This window comes from Heloderma suspectum, chromosome 7 (genome assembly GCF_057233095.1).
Source record: "Heloderma suspectum isolate Gila_16-S chromosome 7, 16-S_ref, whole genome shotgun sequence".
Classification (NCBI taxonomy): Eukaryota; Metazoa; Chordata; class Lepidosauria; order Squamata; family Helodermatidae; genus Heloderma; species Heloderma suspectum.
Window position 1 is genome coordinate 55,282,065 of NC_139464.1, and position 18,491 is coordinate 55,300,555.

Genomic DNA, 18,491 nt, shown 5'->3' on the forward strand with positions numbered 1-18,491 from the left:
CGCCTTGCTGTTTTTCTGCCTCAGTCTTCCATCCGTAAGATTGGAATCACTCACCTGGTTGTTGCAAGAATGAACACGATAATGAGTATAAAGCATTTTGCATTTTATCCTTTACAAAGGGCTTTTAAAACAACAGTCCCTCTTACTCACGTGGCTGTTACAAGAATCCAAAACTGAGTTTCTGCTTCCATGAATAATATATGCAGAATTTGTAAAATGAATGAAGCCTTTATAAATGAGAATGGAGCACATGCATTACAGCAGCCCCTTGTAATCGGCTTTCTCAATATTTCCAGCCTGGAAAAGTTCATGACATTAGTATTTCTTTTAGCCATTGTATCACTGTTGAGCTGATTAGAGCACTGTTTTGATATGCTTCTTCCTCTACATTTGAGACCTGCTGATTAAATCAGAAGTCTTTCCATTTTCTTTTGTCCTGTGTTCCAGCTACTTTGAGGAGCAGATAGGTTTCCTAATGAATCCTACAATAATACAGGCTGTGAACTAAGTTGCAGCTGCTGCTAAAGTTCCCACTTAGTGTTCTTATGGCATTACTGACCTCATTCAGTGTCAGTGCTGGTCCAGTATAGAGATTTCTCTTGAAAGCATGGACCTGCTTTTAAAAGTTTAGAAAAAAATCATTGTGAGTTATTTCCATATATATTATTAATACTCAAGGTATTCAACATGAACCTTTGGGTTGCTTCTCAGTGGTCTAATTTTAATTCACATAATTATAAGAAGCTTCCATTTGAAATAAAGAAATAATTTTAGCTCTTGTGATTAAGTAAATAAATTTGTAAATGTGATGACAAGAAATTCTAAACAATAAAACATAAAATTAAATAAAAATAATTGAATCTGATTATTTACAAAGTTCACAAAACATATAAAAGTTATGCTGATTAGAAAACACATTAAACTCTAAATCACATGCAACATAAATATTAAAGTTTATGGTTATTAGTACAACTGTGTTTCTAAATATCCCTTGCCTCCATAGCGTAGACCTATGTAGTTTTCTTGCTTTACATTATATCATTAAATAATTATAATTATTATCAATATTTATATCCCACCCCCTCAGTCATAGTTTTCCAGGAGACCTATGGCAATAAATATTAAAAAGAATATATAATCTCTGTGAAATCAGTATCAGAAATCAGTATCAGAAAATAAACTAAACCACAGTAAATGCCTCAGCAAGCAAAAAAGTCTTGAACTGACACCCAAACCCCATTATATAGCACTCTCACAGATTGTACTGAAGAATTTTAGTTTGCAAACATAATGAAGGGCTTGGATTTATATGTCGAATTTCCCTTCTAGGCTTTGCCTGCTCTCTACAAAGTGGTGGGCAGCATAAAGAACCATCAGTTCTATTAGGGGGGTGGGGTGGGTAAATTATAGAGCAGGACTTCTGCAGATAAATTCATGTATCAAGATTTTGGCACCTGATTTCTCTCTACCTGAATTCTGCCTAAATTGGGGAGAAGGGACTCAGCAGAATCCATAGGTCTCCCCAATGCACATGGCCTCATTAAACCTAGCTAAGTTGATGATTCACTGCCTTGTTGTGGCGAAGGGGCTTGCGTAACTCAGTGAAGCCATAAGCTATGCCGTGCAGGGCCACCCAAGATGGACAGGTCATGGTGGAGAGTTCTGACAAAATGTGGTCCACTGGAGAAGGAAATGGCAACCCACTCCAGTATTCTTGCCAAGAAAACCCCATGGAACGTATCACAAGGCTAAAAGAGATGACGCTGGAAGATGAGCCCCTCAGGTCGGAAGGTGTCCAATATACTACTGGGGAAGAGCAGAGGGAATTTCCAAGTAGTGCCAGAAAGAGTGAAGCGGCTGGGCCAAAGCCGAAAGGACACTCAGCTGTGGATGTGTCTGGTGGTGAAAAGAAAATCCGATGCGGTAAAGAACAATATTGTTTAGGAACCTGGAATGTCAGATCAATGAATCAAGGTAAGCTGGAGGTGGTCAAACATGAGATGGCAAGATTGAACATCGACATCTTGGGAATCAGCGAACTAAAATGGACAAGCATGGGCAAATTTAATTCAGGTGACCATTCTATCTACAACTGTGGGCAAGAATCCCTTAGAAGAAATGGAGTAGCACTCATAGTCAACAAAAGGGTGGGAAAAGCAGTACTGGGGTACAATCTCAAAAACGACAGAATGATCTCAGTACGAATCCAAGGCAAACCATTCAACATCACAGTAATTCAAGTCTATGCCCCAAACACTGAGGCCGAAGAAGCTGAGGTTGATCGGTTCTATGAAGACTGAAAACACCTTCAAGAACTAACACCAAAAAAAGATATCCTCTTCATCATAGGAGATTGGAATGCTAAAGTAGGAAGTCAAGAAATCACAGAGATAACAGGCAAGCATGGCCTTTGTGTACAAAATGAAGCAGGACAAAGGCTCATAGAGTTTTGCCAAGAGAACACGCTGATCATAGCAAACACGCTTTTCCAACAGCACAAGAGGCGACTCTACACATGGACATCACCAGATGGTCAATATCAAAATCAGATTGATTATATACTTTGCAGCCAAAGATGGAGAAGCTCTATACAGTCAGTAAAAACAAGACCTGGAGCTGACTGTGGCTCAGATCATGAGCTGCTTCTTGCAAAATTTCAGCTTAAATTGAAGAACTTAGGGAAAACCACTAAATCATTCAGGTATGACCTAAATCATATCCCTTATGAATATACAGTGGAGGTGAGGAATAGATTTAAGGGATTAGACCTGATAGACAGAGTGCCTGAGGAACTATGGATGGAGGTCCGTAACATTTTTCAGGAGGCAGCAATTCAATCCATCCCCCCAAAAAAGAAATGCAAGAAAGCAAAGTGGCTGTCTGAGGAGGCTTTACAAGTAGCTGAGGAAAGAAGGGAAGTGAAAAGCAAGGGAGAAAGGGGAAGATATATCCAACTGAATGCAGAGTTCCAGAGAATAGCAAGGAGAGACAAGAAGGCCTTCTTAAATGAACAATGCAAAGAAATTGAGGAAAACAACAGAATGGGAAAGACTAGAGATCTTTTCAAGAAAATCGGAGATCTCAAGGGAACGTTTTGTGCAAAGACGGGCATGATAAAGGACAAAGAAGGCAGGGACCTAACAGAAGCAGATGAGATTAAGAAGAGGTGGAAAGAATACACAGAAGAACTGTACAGGAAAGATCTTAATGTCTCTGATAGCCATGATAGTGCAGTCACTGAACTTGAGCCGGACATCCTCGAGAGTGAAGTCAAGTGGGCCTTAGGAAGCATTACTAACAACAAAGCTAGCGGAGATGACAGTATTCCAGCTGAGCTATTTAAAATCCTAAAAGATGATGCTGTTAAAGTGCTGCACTCAATATGCCATCAAATTCGGAACACTCAACAGTGGACACAAGACTGGAAAAGGTCAGTTTACATTCCAATTCCAAAGAAGGGCAATGCCAAAGAGTGTTCAAACTACCGTACAATTGCGCTCATTTCACATGCCAGCAAGGTGATGCTCAAAATCCTACAAGCTAGGCTTCAGCAGTATGTGAACCGAGAACTACCAGAAGTACAAGCTGGGTTCCGAAGAGGCAGAGGAACTAAAGATCAAATCGTCAACATTCGCTGGATCATGGAGAAAGCAAGAGAATTCCAGAAAAATGACTATTTCTGCTTCATTGACTACACTAAAGCCTTTGATTGTGTGGATCACAACAAACTATGGCAAATTCTTAAAGAGATGGGAGTACCAGACTACCTTACCTGTCTCCTGAGAAACCTGTACGAGGGTCAAGAAGCAACAGTAAGAACTGGACATGGAACAACCGATTGGTTCAAAATTGGGAAAGGAGTACGACAGGACTTCATATTGTCGCCCTGCTTATTTAACTTATATGCAGAGTACATCATGAGAAACACCGGGTTGGATGAATCACAGGTCGGAATTAAGATTGCCGGGAGAATGATCAACAACCTCAGATACGCAGACGATACCACCCTAATGGCAGAAAGCGAAGAGGATCTAACGAGCCTCTTGTTGAGGGTGAAAGAGGAGAGTGCAAAAACTGGTTTGAAACTCAACATTAAAAAAACTAAGATCATGGCATCTGGCCCCATCACTTCCTGGCATATAGAAGGGGAAGAAATGGAAGCAGTGCCAGATTTTATTTTCTTGGGCTCCAAGATCACCGCAGACGGTGGCTGTAGCCATGAAATTAAAAGATGCTTGCTCCTTGGGAGGAAAGGTATGGCAAACCTAGACAGCATAGTAAGAAGCAGAGACATCACGTTGCCGACAAAGGTCCACATAATCAAAGCTATGGCTTTCCCAGTAGTAACATATGGCTGTGAGAGACGACTATAAGGAAGGCTGAGCACCGAAGAATTGATGCTTTTGAACTGTGGTGCTGGAGAAGACTCTTACGAGTCCCCTGGACTGCGAAGTGGTCAGATCAGTCCATCCTAAAGGAAATCAACCCTGACTGCTCATTGGAAGGACAGGTACTGAAGCTGAAGCTCAAATATTTTGGCCACCAAATGCGAAGAGAAAACTCCCTGGAAAAGACCCTGATGCTGGGAAGGATATTGAAGGCAAAAGGAGAAGGGGACGGCAGAGGATGAGATGGCTAGAAAGCATAACCGATGCAATGAATATGGACTTGGGCACACTCTGGGAGAGAGCGGAGGACAGGAAGGCCTGGCATGCTATGGTCCATGGGGTCACGAAGAGTCGGACACGACTTAACGACTGAACAACAACAACAAAGTTGATGATGCCTAACAGTCTCTATAGAAGCTGTGGCTTCTGCAGTCAGATGTGTCTTCATTGCACTGCAGAGGAGCCATGTGTCTAAGGTAGCAGAGAGACCCTATGCTATGCCCCACATGCCACAGTGTGTGCAGAGTCCAGTGCATGTGTGCTACATTCAGATTTATGTTATGCTTAGGACCTGCAATCATCAACCCAGCTTAACACTTTCAGTATTTCCGGTCAAGTTTAACAAGTCTCAGTACATCAAGGGAGCCTGAAAAGAACTGCAAACAAAAAACTGAAAAGAATGGATGTACTGTAGACATAAAGCTTGAAGGCTAGGAACTTAGGAAGCTGCCCTATACTGCATCAGACCTCCAAGCCTAATACTGTCGACATTGACTGGCAGAGGCTTTCCAGGGTTTCAGGCAAGTGTTTTTCCAGCCCTACCTGGAGATCTGAGGGTCTGAACCTTGGATGTTCTGCATACAAAGCAGGTGCTCAACTACTGAGCTGTGGCCCTTCATGCCATAGAGTTTTAAAACTAGAATTTTATCCTTTTAAGCCTGCAGTGGCAGAAACTCTTTGGAAGGGAGTAAAAAGTTCTGGTGAAAAGCAATCTGACTATGTATTAGTAGAGACACCCTAACCCCACCCCCACCTCAAACACAGATATTTGCAGCAGGAATATATTATACCTTTAGGCTGAAATTCACCTCATCAGTATGACTTCAGCAAAGATTCAGCATCAGTGGCTGAATCACAGCTCATAGCAGTCTCCAAAATAACTCCCAGTAATCACTGAAAAACAGGCAACAGGACATATGAGAACTGCCTAATAAGTATCCACACTATGGTGATTAACCAGGTGTTATCCACAGAAGTAGGAGATATGGAAAGGGCACATTAAGTGGGCGTCCTGCCTTGGCACACACTGTCCTGATTTAGCCTTTTTCTTTTTTTAAAAAATGTGGATGCATTGTAGAGACTAAAGCAGGGGTAGGTAATCTGGTGCCATCAAGGAATAATATCCAGTGTTGTCACAGCACTACTGCCAATTATGTTGTGCTGCCAAATTTCAACCACCACCACAGTTCAGCAGTGCAGTGAAATTTGGCAGCAAATTGCTTTTTCTCTTTGCCTAGCTGGCACTGACATTCCCATTGGAGAAGGCCCGTGGCTACTCCATCCATGCGGCAGTTTTCCCAATGGGGAAGGTACTGAGCAGGCAATTTTCTCACCTGCACACATCCTCCACTGTTATCTCTGACCTGTTATTGGAGATAACTGTGGGAATTCCTCCAGGAAAGCTCCGCAGGCCTGATGAAGAACCTCTGCAGGCTGCATTGGAGGTTCCCCTCCTCTGAAATATGGCTTCTCTCTAACTACAGGTGTAAACCAGCTTTTTGCACAAATTAAACTAACATTAACTATGTTTTCTTATCCCCCAGCTCCTGGCTCCCTTTTTACTTTTCTGTCAGGTCTTTTTAGATTGTAAGTCTGAGGGTAGGGACTGTCTTGTTTTTACTGATAAGTAAGCCACTCTGCAAGACTTTCTGACCGAAGAACAGGGAATGAATGGTCATCCTATGAAGCTGATTGGCGGGAGATTCAGGACAGATAAAAGGAGGTCTTTCTTCACACAGTGCATAGTTAAATTATGGAATTTGCTACCACAACATGTAGCAATGGCTACCAATTTGGTTGACTTTAAAAGGGGGTTAGATAAATTCCTGCAGGAAAAAGGCTATCAATGGCTACTAGTCTTGATGGCTATGTGCTATCTCCAGTACCAAAGGCAGTGAGCTTGTGTGTACCAGTTGCTGGGGAACATGGGCAGGAGGGTGCTGTTGCGCTCATGTCCTGCTTGTGGGTTCCTGGTTGACAGCTGGTTGGCCACTGTGTGAACAGAATGCTAGATGAGATGGACCCTCAGTCTGATCCAGCATAGCTCGTCTTAGGTTCTTATAACGAAATAAATGCATAACTAAATAAAATACTTGTAAAATCTAATTACGGTTAGAAAATAGTTGCCAGGAAGCTGCATATTGGGAGGATTATCATTGCTTGAATGTCCACTATGCTATGCTTTGCTACAGTAGCTATGCTACTGCCCAAAGCCCCACCAAATTCCATGGGACTTACTTCTGAATTAACATGCACTGCAAGATGTCTATGCTATTGAAAGCCTAAGGCTGTGATCCTATGCACGTTTAGGCAGACAAAAAATCCTATAACTCCCAGCATTCCCCAGCTGGTATGCCTGGCTGGGGAATGCTGGGAGTTGTAGGGCTTTTCTCTCTCTCTAAACATGCATAGGATTTCGCTCTAAAATTCTGTTCTCTGCAGCTGCAAGGGACTTTGTACACCTTTATTTTGAGTTAAATATTTGCCAAGTGTTAGTATACAGTGCCCTAAGGATGCGTTGACTTATTGTTTTCACCTGTATCCTATAAATTGTTGTGGAAATACCTTTCCCTCCTCCTGGTATAAACTCTCAATATAAATCTTTTCTGTCTTCTTCCTTCATGATACATCTGATCTTCATGTGAGATCTGTCTTTGAAGTGAGGCACTCATGTGAAGTCAGATTTAATGAGAGGGATTGTACATAGCATAATTTAACTTGTTCTTAAGAAGCTTTATTGTGGCTTAATGATAACACTTGGAAGAAATGTCTTTGAGAAAAAATCCTTTAACCACATTATAAAATAACATTTGGCCAAATAGCCCAACATGATGCAAAAACTTTTAAACAGTAAATTGTGTAGGCATGTGCAAATGAAGTTGGATGAGACACTTCAGTTTTTAATGTGTGTGTTGGCCATATGACAACAGCAATGTAATTATCTGCTCGCCTTTGAGTTTTGTATTCATTCAGTTTATATATCCATTGGAGTTCTTCAGCAGAAAAGTAGCATACTGAAGAATTGGAAATATATTTATTTTGTTTTGTTTTTCTTTAAATGTTAGAAGATAGTCTTAAAAAGGCAAATAAATACCAGACTGAATATTGTTGCACCTAAATACATGTTTTACAATACAAACACTTTAATAAACTAATATGGAGTGAGATTTTTTTACTCTTTTTTGAAGTAGTTCATTAGGCCACTGGATCTCAAATGCATACTGTGTATTACACTGATAGTTTAAATCTGGATGGAGCGGGGAGTGCCAAGCAAAATGGAAGTTCATTAGGCAGAAGTAAATGTTCAGAAAGCCTGGTAAGTTATAGAATAGTATATTGTCAAGGAGGAAGAGAAACCTTGAGCTATGACTACCACAGAATTTGATGATTATTATTTGAAATGGAAAAAAAGACCAATTAAAGGTACAATCCTATGTGGATAGGCGGCCGCCTCTGAACTCAGAGGCAACCACCTATCCAATGCAGGGCAGGAGAAGCATGGAGGGGATCGTTCCCTCCACACTCCTCCTGCCCTGCATTTTCAGCTAGACAGCCTATTGTGGCCGTCTAGCTGCGGGAGGGCTGAGCGAGGGAGGAAGCTTCCGTACGACACATTGGATGTGTTGTAGAGGCATTTCCACCCTCCCCGCCCCAGCACGCCCCCAGCATGCCCCATTTTGGCCGCTCTGTGCTCCTTATCCATGGGGCTTTTCCATAGGTTCTCCAGGAACTGACCTTGGAGTGTGGTCTCTGAGGCTGGTTCATTGAAAACCAGATATCCTATGGCCGCCTAGCTGCTGACCAGCAGCCATAGGATTGCTCCCGAAGTCTGTGGTCTCAACACCATCATATTGTCCCTGGACAAATTGCATATTCATGCCAGGGCAATGATATCCAAGTTCTAGTTTTTATAATATGTTGGGAAATTTAAATAGTACAGTAAAGTGGGGGATTTGAGGAAGAATGTTCATATAAGGTAAATATAAAGTATATGTACATGGGAAAAATGCAGTATATTTTTTTTTTCAAGACCCAGTCAGCACTTGACAATACAGCCAAGACATTTACAGAAGAGGGTGTTGTACGATAGAGATGTTATGATCTAATGGGGAAAAGGGGGAATTGTAGCCTGGAGTTCATATACTAATCAGAGGTAACTATGTCACCAGACCATAGAAGCAAAGTAGAAAAAGGATCAATAACCAGGCAAGGGTCGGTAGCCAAGTATTCAAGCCAAGGAGTACCCCTAAAGAATACAATGAAGCAGTGGACAAATGCAGATATTGGGAAATAGTCAAGGGCAGATTATCAGGATGCACAAAACAGGGCCTACCCAGTAGCAATGACCAGGATACAGGAGGACAGGAACCAGAACAGAGCAGAAGGGACCTCTTTGAGTGGACAATAGCAGAGGCATATCTAGCTAAGGGGTTTGATGCCTGGTCTTCAAAAGCTATTGATGGCTTCAGGTAGCATTAGCTAATCTGTAAGTAAGTCCCCAGAGGCCTGATTCCTAACCATCCCCTTATTATGGAAAAGTACGCCTTGAGTGCTGTTCAGAGAATAAATTACTTTCCATGTTTCAGATAAGTGAGCAGAAGGAAATCATGAGAGGTATATAATTGGTGGTGAGATCTCAAGCTGTATCAATAGTGGTGTTCCAGTGACGGAACTCCCTGCCCAGGAGAGCTCTTAGAGATATTTTCTTCCCATTTTTAGAAAAATGTTCTAGTTCTGTTTTGGAGGACATTTGGCCTTTTACATGCTATTTATATCTCAACATATATACTATTGAGGGTGCAACTTCAGATGGCAAGAGATCTGTGATTGGACCTTCCATTTTCTTTTTTCATGGGTAAAGACAGCCTGATTTGGATCATGGGCACTGTTTTTTAACCCCTTCTTCTGCTGGAGAAGCCAGAGGCTTCTGCAAACATCTCTCTCTTCATTAGACAAATTGATTCCAGTATTGCATGCTTATAAGCTGTGGAGTCTTTCAGTTAAAAGCAGCAAGCTCTGTCAATCAAAGGCAGGCCATTGCCAAAGCCAATGACATTACTTAAAGCTGGCACATGTAATAGGAGTTCTTGGTGTGGCAGACAACACTGAGGTCAGATTTAATCACTTAGAAATATCAATAGCTGGACTAAGGCCAAGCGTCTTCATCAAAGAAACGTGTCTTCTGACTGCCGTGAAAATGATAGCCTTCTTTTGAGGAGACAGGGTCTTGATCAATAATGAATCTCAAATTGTCCTTTTGACAGGCTTTAAATTATTTGTGACATGTTTATAGAATTCTGACAATGAAGACAGTTTAATGAGGACAAAAAGAAAAACTGGATTGGTTAAAAATGCAAATGCAGAATTCAATGTATGATTTACCAGGGTAGAAAGACACGTTTATTTGAGTATGAAGGGGGAAAAAACAGAGTGGCATTTTCATTTTAAATTATTGATTTCTGAAAATATATCTGAATACTTTTAATGGCCATGATCCCTATGCATTTTCATAGTGCTTTTTGCTACCTCATTGTTAAAATGACAGAAATAAATGCACTGCCTGGTTTATTTGTTTAGTTATTTACTTTATATATCACCCTTTCACCCCAAAATGGCATGGCTAACTATAAAATACAGATTTAAAACAAAATCTTAATATATAATATAAAAAACAAATAACTTAAAAACACAAATAAAAACAGAACAATAAAATAGCACCTAACCAATAAAATCCATCTTCAGAAACAGAACAATTCATATGTCAAAGGCCTGATGGAATAAAGACATGGGCTTTTCTATTTGTATGTTTCTGAGCCCAATTCAAGGTGCTGGTTTTAACCTATAAAGCCTTACATGGCTTGGGACCACAATACCTGACGGAGCACCTCTCCCAACACGAACCTACCCCGATACTACGCTCAGCATCTAAGGCCCTCCTCTGTGGTAAGTCTTTCCCATTTACCACGTTATTGTTCTTATTTGTGTACCTAAAAGCTTATCAGGATCAAGTGATCTCTCCCTATTTATTTTCAATTTTACTTTCAGGCATCAGAATCTCCCTCTGCTTTCCCCACCCCAATCTTTTCCTCTTTCCATTACATTATTTTTAATACTTCCTCATACTTCAGCTGATGGATTTTTTCAGTGCCCCAGTTAAAATGACATATATACACACACACACACACACACACACATGTATATAAACATAATTAGGCAATTGTTTCAAAGACTGCTAGATAATTAAGGCCCCAAGCAAAACGGTCTTGGTGTAAAAATGAAGCAAGGTAGAGCAAAGATTACAGAATAGGTTTTTAAATTAGGCTTTCCCAACTTGGAGCCCTCCTGATGTGCCACACTACAAATAGTGCAGTCACCGTGCTGGCTGGGGGTAATGGGAGATATAGTCCAACACATCTGAATATAGAACTGTATGGATGTGGGGGATGGAGAGAAAGAGACAACCAGAGCAGCAAACATTCAGAGCAGCAATCCAAGTGACTTCAGGCTTGGTGCAGGTAAAATTTGATTTTTTTCAACAAAAACTCTCAAAGCCAAGAGCTATAACTTGAAGTATATGAAATTCTTCTGTTTCCACAGAAGTATATGAAATTTGGGGATCTCTCAGTGCCCATGGAAGGGATTCAACCTGCCAAAGTTCAGACAGTTTGGCCCAGTGGTTTTTGTGCTAGGCACAGATAACATGTGCTGTTCTCAGAAAAGTCATAAAGGGATAGTCAGAGAAGTTAGGTGTTTAAGCAGTGATTAGGAGGAAGTCACTATCCATAATCTCTTCTGTAGGTTTCTTTGAAGTGCAAATAACCCCTCTCCATGAGTACTACTAAATTTGGTAATTTGGGGCCAGATAAAGTTGGCATCCAGGCTATGGACTGCCAATTTGCCATCTTGGACTTAAGAGATGGTTGATTCATGCAGGATTTTTAAAGTCTGGTCAGCTTAATGTGCCAAGATCCATCTTTGCTAAATCCATATAACTTCCTTCTAATTCTCTCTCAATTACTCTGTTTTATTGTAGCAGCAGGGATGTTGGAGAAATCTGCAACAGATTCAAGACCCTGAAGATGCCACATTGGGCTGGCTTGCTTTGCCACACAGTGGAGTATTATTTAAATAATAGATGTAGTGCTTTGCCCACAGTATTTTGAAATGTGGATGTAGTTCTTTGCTTGATCACAACGCAAGCACACACACAGAGACACACAAGAGGAAAAGCAAAGCAAATACAGAACTACCTACAAGCAAAGAAAAGGGTTTATTTTTTTATTTTTTTAGGGAAAAGATGTAGAGTTCAAAAATGGGAAGGGGGGGAGCCAAGAACAAGGAAAGGAAAGGATAGATAGATAGATTTTTTTAAAGGATCTAACTAGAAAACTATGAAGAAAGAGTGGGAAAGAGTCCAACATGTGCATGTGCACGCGCGCACACACGCACAGACACATCTAGCCAAATAACTTCAGAGCTCTCTCCAGTAACACCACCAGAGCTCTCTCTTGCAATGAACAAATACAGGCTTTTTTCCCTCCAATATATCCACTATCCCCCCACTCCAGTCCACCACTGTCACTGATTGGAGACTGCTAGGTTATGTTCAGCCCTAAATTGGCAACTACAGTTGCCATTTGCCAAAGCTCACTCCCTCCTCCTCTCCCCCTCCCTGATCTTTCTCAAGTTAACACATTTTGGAGACAGGTTGTCTGGGCTTCAGAAGGCATCAAATAGCTCCAAATCTCAGAGGTGGACCGAGGGGCTTTGTCGGTGACCCACTTTGCTTTGGAGCACCTTGGTGCTGGTCTGATTTGCTTCAGTTCACACCGTGGCACCCCCAAAGCACCCCAATTCACTTTAGGATTGGAATTCGGCACTGAAGCGAGGCACAGCCCTAACTAACATACATTCTCTGCCTTGAACAAATGTGTGTTCAAACAAATGTCACAATTTATATTTTAGTAAGTCTGATTTCACCCAGGAAAGCCTTATTCCTAGAAGCACTTACAAATGTGTGGAATTCAGTGATAGAGTTCATCTGTCATCATCCACTGTTTAAGCTCTTCAGTTATATACCCCATTGAAATAAGTGTTCCATAACAGATTCAAAGACCTCAGTTGAGCAAAGTATGCTTCTGCTTAAATATTTTACTCAACCAAGACTGAATGATTTCTCTTGCCAACATTACTTCTAAATGTCAGTCTTCTCGTTTTGCATATTAGCTCAGTTATATAATATCAAAAATCCAATTTAATTGTCCATATCCATGATATATTAAAAGCTTAGTATTTTTGCTTGAAAAAAGGTATAAAATTTAATCCAGAATGCCTGATCCCATCATAGCTGAAATGGAGAGCTTCATCTTAGTAAACTTCATGTTCAGTTGCTAAATGTTTATGAGACACACTCATTTATTATTAACCATATATATTATCATCACACTTAAATTTAAACTTTTTATGTTGTAAACTGCTTTGAGATGTCTTTTTAGATATAATCAGTCTATCAATTTATTAAATAAATAAATACAGTAGATGTAAGATGTGCCCCAGTATCTGGTTGCAAAATCAGTACAACCTCCAAAGATTCTCGAGACTCCAGACTTACCAAGATGTCCAAAATGTGCAATGTGCACAGTGATGTGTTCAGTAGTAAACTGTCCCTTAAGAAGGAAAGGTTTATGTTACAACACAGAAGCAGTTCCAGCTGGTTCGAAGACAGAAGAGCTAAAAGAAAGCTTGGCCTGTTATCTTGCAGGCAGTTATCTTGTACAGGTGATAAAACCAGTTTAATCTGAAGACTGCCTCCTCCAGTTTAATCAGAGTTTACAGAACATAACCAATTTGGCCTCTTTTTTGCACCTAGTGCTGATCTTTGAGAAAAGTTAAGAGCAGATATGAACTAAGACATTTGGTTCCTCAGGGTGAAAATTCAAAAGGTGTCCTGGTAGTATTAAAAATTAGTGAGAAGAATTTCAGAAATGGGGGCAGAAGTATCCAGTGCCAGCCCCTTCAACTTTCAAATTCCCCCTTCCCAACCTTTTACAAAGTTACCAAGTTGAGATAAGGGGAAAGGAAAATAGTAGTTCAGGCTAAAACTGAACTCACTTTATAAGCTGTTCTTACGAGATGTGAATTCTGGCAAGTGTAGGGTTTTTGTTAATTCCTTTTTTACTCACTGACCAGGGGGAATAAACAAACCATGCTTCTCAGAGCTCCTCAGGACAATGGGAAGTGTGAGCATACTCAGAATCATTAGAGAGGGTCCTCCAGTTTTGCAAACTCTCAGCTGCCATTCTCTCTCCTGCCAGGGCTGGCCCTATCATGAGGCAGAATGAGGCAGCTGATTCAGGTGGCTGTGGAGCATGGAATGGATAGAACTCTATATGCCCCATGACCTGTTCTGCACTTCCTAAGTGACCCTACTGTCCTCAGATGCAGTAGAAGATGCGGTCCAGTTACCAATGTCGAAATAAGATTGAATTGCAAGCCTGGTTGGCTTTTGTACATGGAATTGGGCTGGAGGTGCCATTTTGTCTTTGTGTCAGTCAACAAAATATTTTGGGCCAGCCCCGCCTCATGTACCTGCAATAGGGGGCTGGAGCAGAAGGAAATTGGCAGAGGAGAGGTCTGATGGCACTGGGGAAGTTCCCTGAGCAACTGGACCTTTTCTGAGAAATATCCAAAAGGGCTTGGAAAAACCCAGTAAAATATAACAATAAACTATAGAATAGATTATTTGCTCTCCTTAATTATACCAAGGGTTTGCTGTCTGCCTCACAGTAGCTAGTGGTTAGACCACTGGCCCTGCTTTTGTGTCTTTTGCTCCTTTGTGCAGGGAATGGGTGCTGGTAATTAAGTTATTGTAGAGAATTCCCCTAGTTAGTGTGTCAGCTATAGAGAAAAGCATCTTTCTAGCTCTTGCTGGGAAAATCCAGTTCTTCCACAAAGCAGTGGTTACAATTCTATTCCACCAAGTCTTGGAAGTAGGGAGTGTGGCTAGGGAATTGTTATCATATTATGGGGCTCCTGTCTCTCTGTTGCTGTTGCTGTATCTCATACAGAACCCACCCCCTTTCAATTTCAGCCTTCTTTGATCCATTGCCACCTTTCCCAGTTTCTTGTTGGAAGAGGTTGCCCCCTTCACCCTGATCAAAAGAAACAGAAATTGAAAGAACAGAGGTAGTAATGTCAGAACTGTAACTCCTGGAAGCAACTTTTTAAAGGGAGGAAAATTCCATTAGGGTCTGAGAAGTTATGGTTTGAGATATTTAACAGAGGGCAAAGAGGAACAAGAAAAAACATATATGGCTGACCTCGAAGGTACAGCCTGTGATGCCTGATTTCCCCCACCACAGCCCTGTCTTCAGTTTATTCTCCCTCTGTGGATAACTTTGCCACTACCGCCTCTTAGACCTTGGCTATTTTGACCAGTCTCATTTAAGAATGGAATTGCATCATCCCATCTCACCTGGCCAGCCCTGAGAAATCCGGCAGTCTTTAGAAATCCGGCAGATTACTAGGGATGTACGAAAGTCACTTACCTTTTCGTGGATTCTGTTCATGGTGGGGGGGGAGGCGATCCGGTCCTCCCCCCCAGAATCTTTGATGGCCGGCTGTGCTCCGCGGCTGCTCCACGGAGCAGCTGGCCAGGCCCAGGCCAGGGCCGTCCACAGCCGGATTCCCAGCCGCAGAGGGCTCTGGGTAAAACAAACAAACAAAAACAACGCATATGCAAATGGAGGCGGCTATGGCCGCCGCCATTTGCGTTCCTTATTTTTCGCCGTCTTAGTCTACATAAATATTTACGTAGACTAAGACAAAAACAAGAAAGGGGAATGCAAATAGCGCCCAGTACTCTATTTGCATTCCCCTTTCTTGTCTTCGTCTTAGTCTACGTAAATATGTACGTAGACTAAGACGGCGAAAAATAAGGAACGCAAATGGCGGTGGCCATAGCCGCCGCCATTTGCGTACATGTTTTGTTTTTTTACCCAGATGTGATAGGCTATGTAAGTCTTGACGTAGCCTATCACGTCTGGGGGGGGGGGAGAAAAAAAACACAGACTGCAAATGGTGGCGGTGGCAGCCAGTCGGAAGACCAGCTGCTGCCACTGCCGGAGCCGCCGCCGTCCAAAACATCTGCCCCAGGTAAGTCTCGTCCCAGGGGGGATCCGCGGGGGGCGGGGGGTGGCAGGCCGTTCCGCGATGGATTTCGGGGGGCCAAATGCACTGGCATTTGGCCTCACCGAGATCCGTTGCGGAATTCTCTGACATCCCTACAGATTACCCAGTAGGCCTGACAGGTCTGCCAGCCAGAATTGGTAAGCTTGTGGCAGTTGCTTCCTGATAGGATCTGGTTTGCATATACAAGGAAAAATTCCAGTTCACATTAGTCTTCCCCAATGTTGTTTCCACAATATGATAAATCTGCTGCTGGCAACAGTTCTGTGGGAATTTGATGAGCAAAAGCACTACGACTTAGTTCTTTAACATAATACATCTAAGAACAATCACAAACTGTTGAAACATTAGCAGCTGTAGAATTTCATGGTTCTGGATGCAATAGCATAGCATCAGCATGAAGGTTTTTCTGCTGTGTAACAGTGGCCTCTAGCGGAACAATGTCAGTAATGTAGTTGACACTTATTACATCTGCAAATTGAATGGGCTATCCTGTAGGGACTTCAGACTGCCACAGTTACTAATATATATATATATATATATATATATATATATATAGGTCACAAAACACAATTCACAGCATGGCATCAAGTCACGAATGTTATAAGGTAGCTACATTCAAACAAACAAACAAACAAACCAACCATAGATAAAATTCATGGTCTTAGGATGATGCAAAGAAGTAACATGCAATGATCCTGAACATGTTTGAAGGGGGGAAATGCAGGGAATCAATAGAAGCCCTTTGTTCATAATTGTATTTTGTAAAATCCTTTGGAACTTCGCCCCTCCTTCCTGGAACGATGCAGGATGCAGCCCTCCATAGGCAAACACTTGTCTTTTGTAGATGCTACTCCTTTGCTTTGTCCTCAGCCTTCTTAGAGGGCTGAGCTGCCTTATTACCTCACTAAACCACAACTAAAATAATTTCTAGTACAGCCTGGAGCAGTTTGATGTATATAAAGCGCTTCACACATACACAGGCTGAATTGCTTTTGTTCTCAATGGCTCCCATAGGATGGGCAGATTTTCCTGCTAGCCAATCGGAAGCCAGTTGTCAGGCTGCACATTCTATTTTTAGCATGCCCAAACACACATGCCCACAGGCACAGACAGTTTTACAATGAAAGATAGGAAAATGAACGTCAGCAGTATAAAAGCAAACAGTTCCCTGTGTTTTGTAAAAGCATCTTAGCCCTTGAGTATAATCTGGAGTATTAGAGAAACCTTTGTTGCTAGCTTTTAGCAGAGAAAAATTGTCAGAAAGATTATGTTTCTGGCTGTTCCTTTTTCTAAGAAAAAACACAAGCACAGAAAGGAATAAAATTAGAGCACGATAACTAAGCCTCGATATCAATCTCTACAGAGATCTACACAGATAATGTTTTCATGTGTTTGCATTTTGATGTTCAGTATTATTCCCAAGTTATGCATTTGGAATAGTGAACAGGCAACACACACGCATGCACGCACACACAGACACACACATTTGTTTAGTATGTACAGCTGGAATCTTGTAATGCCAGTCAATAAGATAAGTTTAGAAATCACATGAAAAGACACTTTTCAAAAGACTTACCTGCTCCCGTCTGCGCTGCTTTGCAAATGGAGGCCGTCCTGCGGCCGCCATTTGCTTCGTCTTCATAGCCATGATAGGCTACGTAAATACTTACGTAGCCTATCACGGCTAACGCAGGGATGCCATTTGCATCCCTGCAGAGGCCGTGATAGGCTACATAAGTATTTACGTAGCCTATCACAGCAGGGGGGAAAAAAAAACCAGCATACGCAAATGGCGGTGACTACTGCCATTTGCGTACACTGGGTGTTTCCCCCCTGCCGTGATAGGCTACGTAAATATTTACGTAGCCTATCATGGCTCCATACAGGGATGCAAATAGCAGCAGCTATGACAGCCACCATTTGCATTCCTGCAGGGCTGCCCAGCGGCTGGATGTCCTGCTGCGGGTGGCCAGAGCCGGCTGGCGGCTCCGTGGCTTGGCTGCGGAGTGGAGCTGGCCAGGCAGGATTCTGGGGGGGAAGACCGGATCTCCTCCCCCCCCCCGTTGAGGATTCTGGGGGAGGGGAAGAGCGCCTCCCCCCACCATGGATTGCCCAGCACGGAGCCAGGTAGGTGTTTTGTACATCCCTACAGATTAGGTTACTAATTCATAGTGCTTTTAACCTGTGTGTTTATTACTAAAAGAAAGCTAAAGTATGAAATAGATGCAATTCACATAAAGGCATACGTTCTTTAATTTACACATTGAGGAAAATGGCAAATGTGTCCCAATGGCACCAGTTTAGGACTCTGTTTGGCAAAGCATATTATATTATTGAATTCCTTGTATATGTATATATGTGTATGTGTACACAGACATACAGAGAGGGGGTTGCTTTTTCTTAAAGTTAAGCATATCTGAAGGGAAGCAGTGTAGCCTAATCAAAAAGCCAGAAGCAATACGAAATCTGGAACTGTGGGAGTCTGATAAGGAATGTACGTTATGTTTTATTGGAAGAGATTATTCTGAAGTAAGGGATTTTTTTTTTTTTTGTATGGAGCTTTTAATATCCTGCAATAAGGGAAGGTCCTTTAAAATAAGAGGTTATAGACTTACCATAATCTGAGATGCTAAC

General features: G+C 41.8%; 1 protein-coding gene across 1 annotated transcript; it reads right to left on the bottom strand.

The window, feature by feature from the left end:
* Positions 1 to 211: 211 nt before the first annotated feature.
* On the bottom strand, positions 212 to 17,485 carry LOC146339820 (uncharacterized). The gene is made up of 5 exons (XM_084811774.1): positions 17,434 to 17,485; positions 15,215 to 15,370; positions 13,279 to 13,333; positions 5,459 to 5,561; positions 212 to 616 (listed from the first exon to the last, which is right to left on the bottom strand). The coding sequence occupies exons 1-4, from the start codon at positions 17,482 to 17,484 to the stop codon at positions 5,521 to 5,523; spliced, it is 303 nt and encodes a 100-aa protein (XP_084667900.1). The 5' UTR covers position 17,485; the 3' UTR covers positions 212 to 616; positions 5,459 to 5,520.
* Between the last annotated feature and the right edge of the window lie 1,006 nt (positions 17,486 to 18,491).